General features: G+C 43.8%; 1 protein-coding gene across 1 annotated transcript; it reads right to left on the reverse strand.

Moving 5' to 3' along the window:
- Positions 1-668: 668 nt before the first annotated feature.
- LOC127332209 (uncharacterized) lies at positions 669-14,640 on the reverse strand. Its single transcript, XM_071822741.1, has 3 exons — positions 14,129-14,640; positions 13,253-13,984; positions 669-1,509 (listed from the first exon to the last, which is right to left on the reverse strand). The coding sequence occupies exons 1-3, from the start codon at positions 14,638-14,640 to the stop codon at positions 669-671; spliced, it is 2,085 nt and encodes a 694-aa protein (XP_071678842.1).
- Between the last annotated feature and the right edge of the window lie 1,311 nt (positions 14,641-15,951).

The following is a 15,951-nucleotide window of genomic DNA, read 5'->3' on the forward strand; positions in this document are numbered from 1 at the left end:
ACTCTTTCGGTCTGGCCACCGGTCTGCGGGTGATAAGCGGTGCTGAAGGCGAGCTTGGTACCGAAAGCTTCATGCAGGCTCTTCCAGAATCTCGAGGTAAATTGGGTACCACGATCAGATACGATCCGCTTAGGAACGCCGTGGAGACTCACAATTCGGGACACATATAGGTCAGCTAGCTTGGTACCATTATAGGTGGTCTTCACCGGGATGAAATGGGCAACTTTGGTAAGTCGGTCAACGATAACCCAGATGGAGTCGTGACCGCGCTGAGATTTAGGCAATCCTGTAATGAAATTCATTCCGACTTCTTCCCATATCCATTTGGGGATCTTGAGGGGTTGGAGTAGTCCCGCTGGTCGTTGATGCTGAGCCTTCACTTTCTGGCACACATCGCAACGAGCAATGAAAAACGCTATCTCGCGCTTCATACCGTGCCACCAAAATTGTTTCTTCAGGTCTTGATACATCTTGGTTCCTCTGGGGTGGATTGAGTAGGGGGTGTCGTGAGCTTCCTTCATGATGAGTTGCTTCAAGTCTTCGATATTAGGTACACAGAGGCGTCCCTTGTACCACAAAACTCCTTTGGCATCAATGGTGAAGCCATGAACTTCTTCCCTATCCATCCTACGCTTGATTCCTTCAATACTTTCATGTCCCACCTAAGCTTATTTGATCTGATCAAACAAAGTAGGCTGCAGCTCAAGATTTGCCAGGAAACCGTGGCTAACCAACTCGAGGCCAAACTCCTCAAGTTCTTCATACAGCCTGGGTTGAGCAATCTTGATTAGGGCGTTCAGCGAACACGGCTCTCGACTAAGGGCATCGGCTACGACGTTGGCTTTACCGGGGTGATAATGAATGCCGAGGTCATAATCCTTGATGAGCTCCATCCATCTGCTTTGCCTCATGTTCAGCTCCCGCTGAGTGAAAATATACTTCAGACTTTTGTGATCAGTGTAGATCTCGCAGCGATTCCCAACTAAATAATGACGCCAGGTCTTCAGGGCATGAACCACCGCAGCAAGCTCTAAGTCATGCGTGGGGTAATTCATCTCGTGCGGTCGAAGTTGCCTTGACAGATAGGCTATCACCTTTCCTTCTTGCATTAGCACACTTCCCAAACCAAGTTTCGATGTATCGCAGTATACATCAAAATCCTTGGTGAGATCAGGCATGGTCAAGACGGGGGCTGTGACTAATCTCTTCTTGAGTTCCTGAAAACTGGCCTCACATTTATCGGTCCACTCGAACTTCTTATCCTTCTTCAACAGCTGCGTTAAGGGTCTCGCAATGCTGGAGAATCCCTCAACGAACTTGCGGTAATAACCCGCCAATCCTAGAAAGGCGCGGACTTCGGTCTGATTGGTAGGGGCTTTCTTCTCCATGATGGACTGAATTTTGGACGGGTCGACTGACACTCCTCCGGCAGAAATGACATGACCAAGGAATCCTACTTCTTTCAGCCAAAATTCACATTTACTAAACTTGGCGTAAAGCTGATGGTCTCTGAGAGTTCCCAAAACAATCCGCAGATGTTCAGCATGCTCTTCTTCATTCTTGGAGTAGATCAGAATATCGTCGATGAAAACCACGACAAACTTGTCGAGGTGCTTCATGAACACCTTGTTCATGAGATTCATGAAATAGGCAGGGGCATTGGTCAGTCCGAAGGACATCACGGCATATTCAAAAAGTCCATACCGTGTGGTGAAGGCAGTTTTGGGAATGTCTGACTCTCGAACCTTGAGTTGATGATAACCAGTTCGGAGATCAATCTTGGAGAAAACTTGGGCGCCATTCATCTGGTCGAACAAATCTTCAATCTTCGGGAGGGGGTATTTGTTTTTTATGGTGACATCATTCAGTTTCCGGTAATCCACGCACAGGCGGATAGTACCGTCCCGCTTATCCACAAAGATAACGGGAGATCCCCAGGGTGATGCGCTTGGGCGAATCAACCCTTTCCTCAACATGTCATCCAACTGCTTTTTCAACTCAACTAATTCTTGGGGGTTCATCCGGTAAGGTCGCTAAGCGATGGGGGCAGTTCCGGGGACTAGCTCGATGATAAACTCGATATCCCGATCAGGGGGCATACCGGGTAATTCATCTGGGAAAACTTCAGGATACTCACAAGCAACGGGTACTTCATGCAGGGCTGGACTGGCGACACTCTTCTTGCATAAGGCCTTCTGAAAGTGTATGGAGCCCCCATGTGTGGTTTTGGTAATTAATGACAATCCCTATGGACTAATGTTTGCATTGAGTTATATTTGTAGGAGTTGTCCATAGGCAATTCTTGAACCATTTGTTGGCTTCAAGGTTGCAATAAGAAGAAATTGATGAAGGATATCAAGTGTCAAGTATGTCTTGAAGATGGAGATGAAGTGAGCCCTCAAGTTACTTCAAGACATCAATATGATGAAGAATGAAGAATGAAGTGCAAGTTCAAGATGAGCCAACTCGAAGAGTTCATAAGCTTGAAGCTTGCCATGGAGAAATGAAGTGCAAGTTCAAGATGAGCCATCTCGAAGAGATCCTTTGCTTGAGTCTTGCCATCCATATGGTGATCATGGATATGTGAAGATGCGCCAAAGAAGAAGCTCTCCCATGGTGGATTATGGGGGAGCAATCCACAAGACTTCGTCAAGAAAGCACAAGCAAGAAAGGCGTTCCATCTTGTTGAGGTCAAGATCGTCGTCATCGAGCTCAAGTGGAATGCGCAAGTATAAGGTTTGCTCTTGATAGGGTTTCTTTCTCACCGGTCTCATAGTGTAGTTGGAGACCGGTTTATAGTTTAGTTGCCGTACTATCAAGAGGGCTCTCGAGTGAGTAACTCGATCATATCGTTCGGAGAGAGCTCAAACCTTTGCATCCTTGCATCATCTTTCTTGGTTGTTATTTGGACCTTATCCATGTGATGTTTTAGAGCTTGTGCTTATTCTCATGACAAGTTCTAGTTCATCGAAAACGGATTTCGCATAGATCACTTGTTACGTTTTCGAGTTTGATTCATCATCTTTCTTGGTTGTTATTTGGATCTTATCCATGTGATGATTTAGAGCTTGTGCTTATTCTCATGACAAGCTCTAGTTCATCAAGAATGGTTTTTGCACGGGCAACTTGTTGCATTTTCGAGATTGGAGGTTTTACCGGTATGTCTTTTTTTGGATAGGTCAAACCTTTCATCATTTGTTTCTATCCTCCCTTGTTGGACTATGATGGTTTCCTGCATGATCTTGTAGAGCTTGTTCCTAGCTTCAAAACAAGCCCAAGATCATCAAAATCGGAGTCCGGATGCTAAAGTTATGCCCGTTTTAGTTTTGGTGTTTCTGCAATTTGCCAGGCCGGATTTTCCGGGCCGGATTATCCGGGCCGGATATTTCGGAAATATCCGGCCCCCTCGAAATCGGCTAAGGACCAGAAGAAAAGCAGCTCTAGACAGGGGCCGGACTTTTGGCCGGATTTTTACCAGGTTTTGTCCCTGAGGCCGGATAATCCGCCCCCCGGATAATCCGGCCCTTACTTAGGCCGGATTATCCGGCCCTAGTTTTTCCCAACGGCTCGATTTTCTTGGGGGGTATAAATACCCCCCTTCTTCCTCCTTGGGCTGTGGCTTCTCTCACTCTCTCTCTCCTCCATTGTTGAACTAGAGAAGCTTGCACTATCTCTCAATCCCTCCATGATTCTTGCCCCCATTTGAGGGAAAAGAGAGAGGAGATCTAGATCTACATTTCTACCAATCAAATCCATCTCTTTGTGAGTGGAACTCTCTAGATCTTGATCTTGGTGTTCTTTGTGAATTCCTTTGTTCTTCCTCTCTTATTCCCCCAATAGCTTTTGTAGCTTTGTTGGAATTTGAGAGAGAAGGACTTAAGCATCTTTGTGGTGTTCTTGCCATTGCATTTGGTGCATCGGTTTGAGTTCTCCACGGTGATTCGTGGAGGTGAAAGCAAGAAAGTTGTTACTCTTGGGTTCTTGGAACCCTAGACGGATTCTAGGCCTTTATGGCATCTTTGTGGTGTTCTTGGGGACTCCAATTAAGTTGTGGAGAATCTTCAAGGGCAAGGCCTTTGTGGCATCTTAGTGGTGTTCTTGGGGACTCCAATTAAGTTGTGGAGATTCTTCAAGGGCAAGGCCTTTGTGGCAATTTGTTGGGAGCCTCCAATTAAGTTGTGGAGATAGCCCCAAGCTTTGTGCGGGTTCGGTAACCTCCCTAAGGTTACATAGTGGATCGAGGACATCCCTCTTGGTGGGAATTCTCGAGGAGAATACGGTGGCCCTCGTGCATTTGGAGTGACTTGTCCTCCACACCGCTCCAACGGAGAGTAGCACTCGCAAGAGTGTGAACTTCGGGCTACATCGTCGTCCCCCGCGTGCCTCGGTTATCTCTATACCCGAGCTCTTTACTTATGCACTTTACCTTGTGATAGCCATCGTGCTTGAAGTTATATATATCTTGCTATCACATAATTGCTTGTATTGCTTAGCATAAGTTGTTGGTGCACATAGGTGAACCATAGTATATAGGCTTTGGACTTGACAAAGTAAACGCTAGTTTTATTCCGCATTTGTTAAGCCCATCTCGTAAAAGTTTTAAATCGCCTATTCACTCCCCCCCTCTAGGCGACATCTGTGTCCTTTCAATTGGTATCAGAGCAAGGTCTCTCATTCTTAGGCTTCACCGCCTTGAGAGTAAAGATGTCGGTTAGGGGATTAGCGCACAATAACTTGTTTATATTTGATGGCACAAATTATGATCTATGGAAAATTTATGTGCTTAAAATCTTACGGGGAATGTCCCCGGACATGGAGCGATATCTTGGCATGGGTTTCTCTTCTCCTAAGGATCCTCAAAATTTATCTCTTGAGGAGGAGAAAAACTCTTGCCTCGATGCTCTTGCTTCTCATGTGTTTTCCATTGTTGTGAGCAATGTAGTTACTTCGTCAATCATGCCTTTTGGGAGCTCTCATGAATTATGGACAAAGCTTCAAGATAAATATGATGTGTCCAATATTATTGAGGATGATTGTATTGCTTCCACTTCCGACCGTGATGAGTTCTCATCTTCATCCACTTCACCAAAGTGTGTCAAGACACAATGTAATGATATCGTGAGTGGTGATGAAAATTGCAATGTTGATATTGAGCTTTCTATTGATGATTCTTCATCTCTATCTCGTTGCAATGCTTCATCTACGGACTCAAACACATCTAGCACTAGAAATGATTTACATGCTTGTGTTGATAGTCCTTGCATATCATGTGTAAGTTGCTTGAATAAATCTAATGATGATATGCTTGCATTATCTTGTGGCCATGATAAAAATGCTTGTATTTCCTCTAGTTGTTGTGTGACTAACATTGTAGAGGAAACCAAAGATTCTATTGGTCAAGACAAGATCTTGAAAGGAGCCTCAAGTAACTCCTCATCTTTATCTCACGGTTCTCATATGTGCCTTATGGCCAAGGGTTCCACGGTATCTCCTACCATGGAACCTCATACTTCTCGTGGTGATAAGGATGAGGATGTTTATGAAGAAGAGGATTGGGTTGTCTCTCTACGCGATAAGGGTAAGAGTGTATTCAAGGTTCTTTGCAAAGATAAAATTGCTAGCTCTCACTTCTTTGAAATCTTGACTACCGCTATTGAGAGCCAAAAACTTATTTGGATGCATGAGAACACCATTGATAAAATGGGTGCTCTTGAACGTGAGTACGCCAATGATGTGGCATCTCTAAAGGATGAACTTGAAGAAGAACAAACCACCAAGGAAGCTCTTGAGGAAACCTTTGCTCTAGAATTGTCTAGAGAAAAGGAAAACCATGATAGAGCTCTTGAGGTGGCAAATGAACTAAAGCTAAAAAATGATAAGCTTGTGTTTGTTAATGCTAAACTCCTTGAGGATTTTGAGCAACTCAAAAAGGGCTCAAGGGTTATTGAGAGTGCGCTCACCAAACTCACCGAGTCGCATGAGCAACTTAAAGCTTCTTATCTAAAAGAGCATGAAAACTTGCCTTCTCCTATTGCTATTAATAATAATGCTTGTGCTACTAACTCTACTTCTTGTGAAGCATCTATCTTGAAGGAGAATGTTGAGCTAAGGGCTCAACTTAAATTGCTAACTAGCAATTATGGGAAATTGGAAGAAAATCATGGAAAGCTTTCTAGCTCCTATGAGGATCTTCTAGCCTCTCATGATAGGCTAAAGTTAGCTCATGAGGCTATAATATCTAAGGCAACACCTTGTGAGCCTCATGTGGGTACTAGCACTACTACTCAAAATGTTATATTGTCATGTGCTAGTCCTAGTAATTCATCCACTCATAGTATTGCTAAATCTTGTGATGAATTATCTTCCTTGCCTTGTTGCTCTAACAATGAAGGTTCTACTTCCTCTAGTACTTGTGTTGTTACTAACCATGTAGAGGAAATCAAAGAGCTCAAGGCCCAAGTCACTTCTTTGAAGAACGACTTGGTAAAGAGTCATGAAGGGAAATGCAAACTTGACAAGATGTTGAGTGTGCAACAATCCCCCAATGACAAGAGTGGACTTGGATTCAACTCCAACAACAAGAACAAGTCCAAGAACAACAATAAAAAGAAGGGCCAAGTACAAGTCAAAGACCCGGCCAAGATTGTTTGCTTCAAGTGCAAAATTGAAGGGCACCATGTTAGATCTTGACCTTTGAAGAAGAAGCAAAAAGGGAAGCGGCCTCAAGCTCAAACTCATATTCAACCTCAAGTTGAAGAAATGCCACTTCCCAAGAAGAATCAAGCCAATGCTCCCATTGTGGAGAAATCTAGTGAGAAGAAGGAGAAGAAAAGAACTTGCTACATATGCCGTGAGAAGGGCCACATCTCCTCCTTTTGCACTATTGGTACCTCATCCAACTCTATCACCATTGATGATGTTTATTCTCTTCGTAAGGATGAGGGTGGCAATGTGTTTGCCAAATTTGTTGGTGCTCAAAGTGGTGTCAAGAAAAGAGCCATTTGGGTTGCCAAGCCTATTGTGACTAACCTCTTAGGACCCAACTTTGTTGGGGACCAACAATCCAAAACTTGATCAATAGGTTCTTGTTGGAGGGCATTGGAGACTTGGCTACATCATGAAGAATTAAGGGATATTCATCATTTATATTATATCAAGCCAAGTCTTTTGATTATCTTGCTACTATCATATATCCAATGTTCCTCCTTGCGGTAACATGTTCTCAACTCATTTACATTGAAAGTTACTCGCCCCTTTGCATGTGTTAGTTTTGTTCCTAACATGTGTATGTATATGTTGTGCTTCCTAATTGTTTTGCTTGAGAAATCAAGTATATGCATGTTGGGTTGCACACCATGTATTTGTGTTTGTGTTAAAGCCTCTTTGCATCTTGTTGTATCTTATATGGCTCTTATGAGCGATTAATGGACAATCCCATTTTGGGGGAGTGATATTCCTTTGGGAATTTCATGATCCTAAACAATGTGTGTACATGAGGAATATCACTTAGAATTGATATTGCGAGATTATCTAGTCGCTATGTGATATGTCATCTTCATGAGAAATTCAAATTCTAATGTCCATTAATATCTCTACTTGGATCTTATTTGCCTCTTGTGAAAATAATTTCCTTATCACATTATGGGGGAGTAATAAGCTTTGTGCATATTACAAGCCTAGAAAATGTGAACATTTGAGGTTGTGTCACATAGAATTGATACCGTAAATTATCTCTCCCCTATGTGGCATGTTTGCTCAAACAAGCTCCAATTTGCTTAAATAGTTTCATTGCTAATATCTTTGTGGATCTTTTGTGAAAGTTTTCCTTGGCATGGTTTTTCACAACGTGTCCCTCAATACATTTTTGGAAAACCATGTGCTTCAAGTCATACTATTAATTGCTTTGCATGTTGGTATGAATACTATTAATTGCTTTGCATGTTGGTATGAATACTATTAATTGCCTTGCATGTTGGTACGACTAAATGAAGCTATCAAGAAAATTTCTTGGCATGATGGTTAACTCTTATCTTTTACCATATGCTTTGTTCGTTGTAAATATGATCTTATGTATACTTACAAACTACCACCGGGAAATATTTCCTAATACCTCTTGTCCTAGGACAATTGGTAATCAATTATGAGGTAGATATTTATTGATCATATCTACATTGGCTCTTGTGTTTAAAATTGCCTTATTTATTGTCGTGAATTTGTTTTGCTTTGACTCCCATGTGTCTTCCTTGCATCTCATGGATCTAATTTGTCTATTCAAACTTTCTTAGCATTTCTAGTAGATATAGGTAGCGTGATGATCCTAGTTTTGTGCATTTTGTATCCATATTCTAAATCCTAGATAATGCACTAATCTTGGGGGAGCTCTCCTATATTTGTTATAATGCTTAAACTTCTCTTGATCATTATCAAAAATTTGGTTTTGGGAGACATAAATTTTCTTTTTGGTACTTTGTGCCATCATAAAAAGTGTCGAGGGTTTGGTTTATTTGTTGGAACCTTGCTCTCTTGGGAGTTGGTTATCTCATTCCTTTGTGCTTAGGCTTAATTAGCTTCTTATAATGAGATAAGTCTTTGGAATCAATCTTGTGTTGATTTGATTCTTTGATATAATTTGGGCAACCATTGTCTCTTGATTTATTTGGTGTTTTGTCCAAATTGTATCTTCCTTTGGTCCTTGAAAGTATTGTGCATGCATATTTAATATATGTATATCTTATGGCATGTGTCACTTTCTTTGATCCAATATATAGGGTAAACTCCATCAAATCCTAATTTGGCTAAGATGTGCATGAAATTCAATTTCATATCTATATGCACATAGAATTGTGGAGTTTGTCCTATATGTTGTAGTGTGTCTAACTACTTCGGACCCAACTAGTTTGGGGACCATTTTGTACTTACCTTTGTGTTAGGTACAATGGATATGCATTGAATGCTTGTCTCACTCTTGGAAAGAAGTGGTGACTCAATGGTAACTTGAGGCAAGCTAGGATGGTCAACGAACACATATCTACTACATCCACACCAATGCTATCTTGGTAACAAGTATCTTCTCATGCATACTTTTCTTGTATCCAACCTTATGGTTGCATCTTGGCATGAATCTCTTGATTTGCAAATAGTGTGCTTCTTGCAAAAGTCTTAATGAAACCTCTTTATTGTGAATGTGAGTAATTTGAGATGAGTGCATTTGTTGGGAAGTATATTAAATCATGCTCATGATTTATTCATCCCAACTATGCCTATCTAGCAATTTTATTGCATATCAATTCCTCAAGGCTCTCACATGTGCAATATAGATGAAAGTGCAAATTTAGTTACTTCTTTTGGTATCCTCGTTTGTGATACTTGTTGCCTTTCTCAAATGCATCCCAACTATCTTCTATCCCTAGTTGATATTTGTGATATATTTTAGTTGTTTGTGGTTGAAGTTCATGAATGTACAATAAGATAAAATTGAACCTTTGGCCATGCTATTAAGCAAAAAATCTTATTGGTATATTGCATGACTCCGTCTTGGATATCATACTATTTTTCTTGCGTATCTATTTTGTGTGTGCATGTTTCTTCGTGGATAAATATCTTTCTGATATTGCCCACTTAGAGAAACTTATACACATAAGAGATGATACATCTCCTTTTGATATCTTATTTATTTATTGTGTGTTGATTGGTCATGCTAAGCAATATAATTCATTGAAGACTATGATGATGCTTTTTGCTCATCCTTGTAATAGTCTTACAATATGCTTTATCATGCCTTTCACATATCCTCTTGGTTGAGCCTTTTTATTATGGTGCCTCTTACTTGTTGCTCAACTATTTGTTTGTTGCAAGTGTTAAGCTTATTTTTTCTATCTATGATCTATTGCAAATGTTTGTGTTTTAAATGGTAATGAGGGAGTGAGGATTCCAGGTTATGCATATTTTATTCAAATGCAACATTTTATTTATGCATGTACCTTGGGGAGCGTCCTCATTTGATTTAGAGCACTATTTTTTGGTGATCATTAGAGGTTGATTCACTTGGTATCTTTTTTCTGAATGATATTATGGGAGTGATGATTCCATGTTTGTGCACTTTATACTCCAATGGAAATTGTCTAGTTTTCTGCACAAACCTTGGGGAGCTTCCTCATATTATTTAGAGTAATCTTCTTGATCTTATCATAATATCTATCTTTCTTTTGGTATCTTCCTTGTGGTTCATTTGGTTGCTTGCTTCATTTGTTGAAGCTTCTTGACTTTGTTATCTTTTTGCAATCTTTGATCCTATCTATAGTGTGCTTCCTTCCGAATATTCGTCATTGGATATGTGCATTTGATTCCACTCAAATTATGAGAAATGCACACGCCATGGAGGAACTCTCACTATATTGGCCTTCTAAATTTTTCACCCATTTCGGCAATTGGTGCCAATGGGGGAGAAGTTTGGAGGGTTTAAGGGAATTTGGTTATGTCTTTGCTTTGTGCTTAAGCATGTGCCTTTATTGCATTGCATCTTGTTGCTTTGCATAGTTGAATATTTAGAGGAAACTCCACTAGTCTTTGAATGCCAATATATGAAATGAAAGTCAAGATCATTCACACATGCATATATTATGGGGGAGTTTGCTCTATATATTCAACTTATTTGTTACTTAAATTCCTTATATAAACCATCTCAAAGAGATTGTCATCAATTACCAAAATGGGGGAGATTGAAAGTGCATGGAGCCCCCATGTGTGGTTTTGGTAATTAATCACAATCCCTATGGACTAATGTTTGCATTGAGTTATATTTGTAGGAGTTGTCCATAGGCAATTCTTGAACCATTTGTTGGCTTCAAGGTTGCAATAAGAAGAAATTGATGAAGGATATCAAGTGTCAAGTATGTCTTGAAGATGAAGATGAAGTGAGCCCTCAAGTTACTTCAAGACATCAATATGATGAAGAATGAAGAATGAAGTGCAAGTTCAAGATGAGCCAACTCGAAGAGTTCATAAGCTTGAAGCTTGCCATGGAGAAATGAAGTGCAAGTTCAAGATGAGCCATCTCGAAGAGATCCTTTGCCTGAGTCTTGCCATCCATATGGTGATCATGGATATGTGAAGATGCGCCGAAGAAGAAGCTCTCCCATGGTGGATTATGGGGGAGCAATCCACAAGACTTCGTCAAGAAAGCACAAGCAAGAAAGGCGTTCCATCTTGTTGAGGTCAAGATCGTCGTCATCGAGCTCAAGTGGAATGCGCAAGTATAAAGTTTGCTCTTGATAGGGTTTCTTTCTCACCGGTCTCATAGTGTAGTTGGAGACCGATTTATAGTTTAGTTGCCGTACTATCAAGAGGGCTCTCGAGTGAGTAACTCGATCGTATCGTTCGGAGAGAGCTCAAACCTTTGCATCCTTGCATCATCTTTCTTGGTTGTTATTTGGACCTTATCCATGTGATGTTTTAGAGCTTGTGCTTATTCTCATGACAAGTTCTAGTTCATCGAAAATGGATTTCGCATAGATCACTTGTTGCGTTTTCGAGTTTGATTCATCATCTTTCTTGGTTGTTATTTGGATCTTATCCATGTGATGATTTAGAGCTTGTGCTTATTCTCATGACAAGCTCTAGTTCATCAAGAATGATTTTTGCACGGGCAACTTGTTGCATTTTCGAGATTGGAGGTTTTACCGGTATGTCTTTTTTTGGATAGGTCAAACCTTTCATCATTTGTTTCTATCCTCCCTTGTTGGACTATGATGGTTTCCTGCATGATCTTGTAGAGCTTGTTCCTAGCTTCAAAACAAGCCCAAGATCATCAAAATCGGAGTCCGGATGCTAAAGTTATGCCCGTTTTAGTTTTGGTGTTTCTGCAGTTTGCCAGCCGGATTTTCCGGGCCGGATATTTCGGAAATATCCGGCCCCCTCGAAATCGGCTAAGGACCAGAAGAAAAGCAGCTCTAGACAGGGGCCGGACTTTTGGCCGGATTTTTACCAGGTTTTGTCCCTGAGGCCGGATAATCCGCCCCCCGGATAATCCGGCCCTTACTTAGGCCGGATTATCCGGCCCTGGTTTTGCCCAACGGCTCGATTTTCTTGGGGGGTATAAATACCCCCCTTCTTCCTCCTTGGGCTGTGGCTTCTCTCACTCTCTCTCTCCTCCATTGTTGAACTAGAGAAGCTTGCACTATCTCTCAATCCCTCCATGATTCTTGCCCCCATTTGAGGGAAAAGAGAGAGGAGATCTAGATCTACATTTCTACCAATCAAATCCATCTCTTTGTGAGTGGAACTCTCTAGATCTTGATCTTGGTGTTCTTTGTGAATTCCTTTGTTCTTCCTCTCTTATTCCCCCAATAGCTTTTGTAGCTTTGTTGGAATTTGAGAGAGAAGGACTTGAGCATCTTTGTGGTGTTCTTGCCATTGCATTTGGTGCATCGGTTTGAGTTCTCCACGGTGATTCGTGGAGGTGAAAGCAAGAAATTTGTTACTCTTGGGTTTTTGGAACCCTAGACGGACTCTAGGCCTTTGTGGCATCTTTGTGGTGTTCTTGGGGACTCCAATTAAGTTGTGGAGAATCTTCAAGGGCAAGGCCTTTGTGGCATCTTAGTGGTGTTCTTCGGGACTCCAATTAAGTTGTGGAGATTCTTCAAGGGCAAGGCCTTTGTGGCAATTTGTTGGGAGCCTCCAATTAAGTTGTGGAGATAGCCCCAAGCTTTGTGCGGGTTCGGTAACCTCCCTAAGGTTACATAGTGGATCGAGGACATCCCTCTTGGTGGGAATTCTCGAGGAGAATACGGTGGCCCTCGTGCATTTGGAGTGACTTGTCCTCCACACCGCTCCAACGGAGAGTAGCACTCGCAAGAGTGTGAACTTCGGGCTACATCGTCGTCTCCCGCGTGCCTCGGTTATCTCTATACCCGAGCTCTTTACTTATGCACTTTACCTTGTGATAGCCATCGTGCTTGAAGTTATATATATCTTGCTATCACATACTTGCTTGTATTGCTTAGCATAAGTTGTTGGTGGACATAGGTGAACCATAATATATAGGCTTTGGACTTGACAAAGTAAACGCTAGTTTTATTCCGCATTTGTTAAGCCCATCTCGTAAAAGTTTTAAATCGCCTATTCACCCCCCTCTAGGCGACATCTGTGTCCTTTCACCTTCGATGATGGCATGGTGGCTATATGTTCAATTATCTCGCCGTCTTCAACAGTCATGGTTATGGCTCGGCGAGCACAGTCGATATGACCCTTATACTTGACCATCCAATCCATGCCAAGAATAACTTCCAGACCTTGCTCACCCAATACTATCAGATTGGCGTGAAAACGCTTCCCCTGAATATCTATAGGAACATCCTTGCAGGATAGATCCGTTTTGGTGGAGGTTCTCGGAATTTGAACAAGCATAGGCCGTCTCATGATGGTAGGCCTTAAGCCACTCTTTCTAGCGAACGGCTTAGTAACAAACGAATGCGATGCTCCGGAATCAAACAAGACGATGGAGGGTACTGAGTTGACGGGAAACGTACCCAGAACGATATCCGGAGCTTCCTGAGCTTCTTCAGCGTTGACGTGGTTGAGGTGTCCCCTAGCTGGTCCAGCTGGCTTCTTCTGGTTCTGGTTCCTTCCGGCGGCAGTACGGGCTTGACCCTGATTTGGCTTGGGCGCGTTGGGGCGCTGAGCAGTGTTCATCTTGTTGGGACACTCCTTGGAGAAATGACCCGGCAGTCCGCAGGTGTAGCATCCATTGGTGGCGGGGCAGACAGTGTTGTTCTGGCGGTTGTAGTTCGGATTGTAGTTGCTTCCTCCAGAACGCTGAGGGTTGAAGTTGCGGTTGGGGTTGTTGGGGCGAGGTGCAGGGGGTGGTGTCCTCTGTGGCTGGGGCGCTGGTCTGGGCGGAGGGAAACTGCGGGGTCGCTGAGTGCTGGAGCTGCCTTGCTGCAGCATCACCTTGCGCTTGCGGTTCTCAAACGCATTCTTGCGCTTGCTCTCAACCATGATAGAGGCATGTACCAGCGACTCAAGGTCTGGGTATGGAACAGCCACCAAGATACTCTGCATCTCGTCATGCAGACCATTCAGAAAGCGGTCCTTCTTCTTCTCTTCAGTGTCGGTGTCTTCTGGAGCATACCTGGACAGTGTGGTGAACTTGTCCATGTATTCCACAACAGACATGCTTCCTTGCCTCAGATTCATGAACTTGTCCTTCATGAGCTTGATCAGTCCAGACGGAATGTGGGTCTTGCGGAACTTGGCCTTGAATTCTTCCCAGTTGATGACGTGTCCTTCAGCTTGAATAGCCTTGACATTCTCCCACCAAGCGCGTGCAGGTCCAGAAAGAAAGTGAGTGGCGAACAACACCTTCTCATCATCGCTGACTCCGGCGACCTCCAGGTTGTTCTCAATGGTGCGAAGCCAATCATCGGCGTCGAGAGGTTCAGTGCACTTGGCGAAAACAGGAGGGTTAGTGCTCTGGAAATCCTTCAGCTTAGAGCGATGGTCTCCATTTCCATTCCCGCCATTATTGTTGTTGGCGTTTCCAGTAGCAAGTTGAGCGAGGTGCTGAAGGGTAGCAAGATTAGCTTGGCGCTCTGCACGGGCTGCCTCACGGTCTTCCATCATAAGGCGCAGAAGTTGCGCCATGGTTGGGTCCGGAGGTGGAGGGGGGTTTTGGTCGGACCCGCTGGCGTTTCAACTACGGGTTTCAACCATCCTGGAGAGATGTGGATCAGATATTAATGGGGAAACTAGGAGATGGGCAGCCACTTAAAAGGGGAGGGCTTGTTAAAAATGCAACTTTGAAAACGGAAACTTGAAAATGCAAAGTAGGCAAACGATAGCATAACATAGTAGGGTGCCGAAGGCACAACATAGTCATACAACATCACAACATAAGTCTCATACATCACAACCAAAATGGATGGTTTAACAGAACCATCATCATAAGTCTACTCGCATCGCACGGGGGCCTATATCATCGCCCTACGATAAGGTGGTGCGAGTCTGGGGGTAGTACTCTAGAAGTCGTCAAGGTCCACGACAGGACCCTCCGGTGTTGGTGGGGCGCCCTCGTCGAAGGGTGGCTCCTCGGGGTCCTCCTCGGGGTCCTCCTCGGGCATCAGTGGCTCAGGCTCCTCATCTTCATCGTTGATGAAGGCCTCATCCTCAGTATCAGGCTCCATATCGAAGTCCTCCTCCTTGTAGTCGTCGTCGTCGCTGAGAAGGGCCTCGTTCTCCTTGCGGAGATCCTCACCGTCGTCCTCAAGCTCCTCAATAGTGGCCTCCATCTGAGCAGTCAGAGCCTCCAGCGAAGCCACCTTCGCCTTCAGGCGTGAAGCCTTCCGGCGTGCAGCAAGTCTCTTCTTGCGCTCACTGGCCAAGTCAGCCTGTGCAGCAGCAAGCTGGGCGCGAAGTGTCACGATCTCATCCTCCTGCAGATCGCACCTCTCTCGGGCGCGGTCCTGCTGAGTCTGAGTGTGGTGCAGCAGGTACTCCAAGTGGTGCAGCTGGTGAGCGGTGTCGGGGTGCGGGGCGCCGGCAACGAGCTGACCCGCACCGTCGCGAAGGCCAAGGTACTGGTAGCCAGTGCCGACGATAGCCTCAGGGTGAAGAAAGGCAAGGCGGGCGAGTGCCTCCTGGAAGACTCGGATCATCCCGTCGAGCCACGTGCGCTCCATCACGTCGACAGTGAACTCCTCAGAAACGGGGGCAACCTCGCCCCCCCTGACGACGCAGGTGACCAGCCAGGCCATCTCTGAGTCCTCAGGCCTCTCGGTACGGACGCCCTTCACCTCGGGCGCCGGACGCCCACACCGAAAAGCCAGGTCGGCCAGGGCCCGCTCGAAGAAGTAGAGGGGCGGCCTCACCCCGACCCGGTGAAAGTGCGAGTACTCGATCGACATCTACACAAATTTTAAGGTAGATTAAGTTAGTGACCACAGTGTGCAAAATTTT

The sequence above is a fragment of the Lolium perenne genome, chromosome 1, assembly GCF_019359855.2.
Source record: "Lolium perenne isolate Kyuss_39 chromosome 1, Kyuss_2.0, whole genome shotgun sequence".
NCBI classification, from domain to species: Eukaryota; Viridiplantae; Streptophyta; class Magnoliopsida; order Poales; family Poaceae; genus Lolium; species Lolium perenne.

Bases quoted from the DNA above. Each gene is read 5' to 3' on its own strand.
- LOC127332209 (XM_071822741.1), bottom strand. From the start codon at position 14,640: ATGGCGCAACTTCTGCGCCTTATGATGGAAGACCGTGAGGCAGCCCGT. The intron at 13,985-14,128 runs GTATGCTCCAGA...CATGGTTGAGAG, and splicing joins AAGTTCACCACACTGTCCAG to CAAGCGCAAGAATGCGTTTG. The intron at 1,510-13,252 runs GTATAAGGGTCA...GGGAACTCTCAG, and splicing joins GGCATGGATTGGATGGTCAA to AGACCATCAGCTTTACGCCA.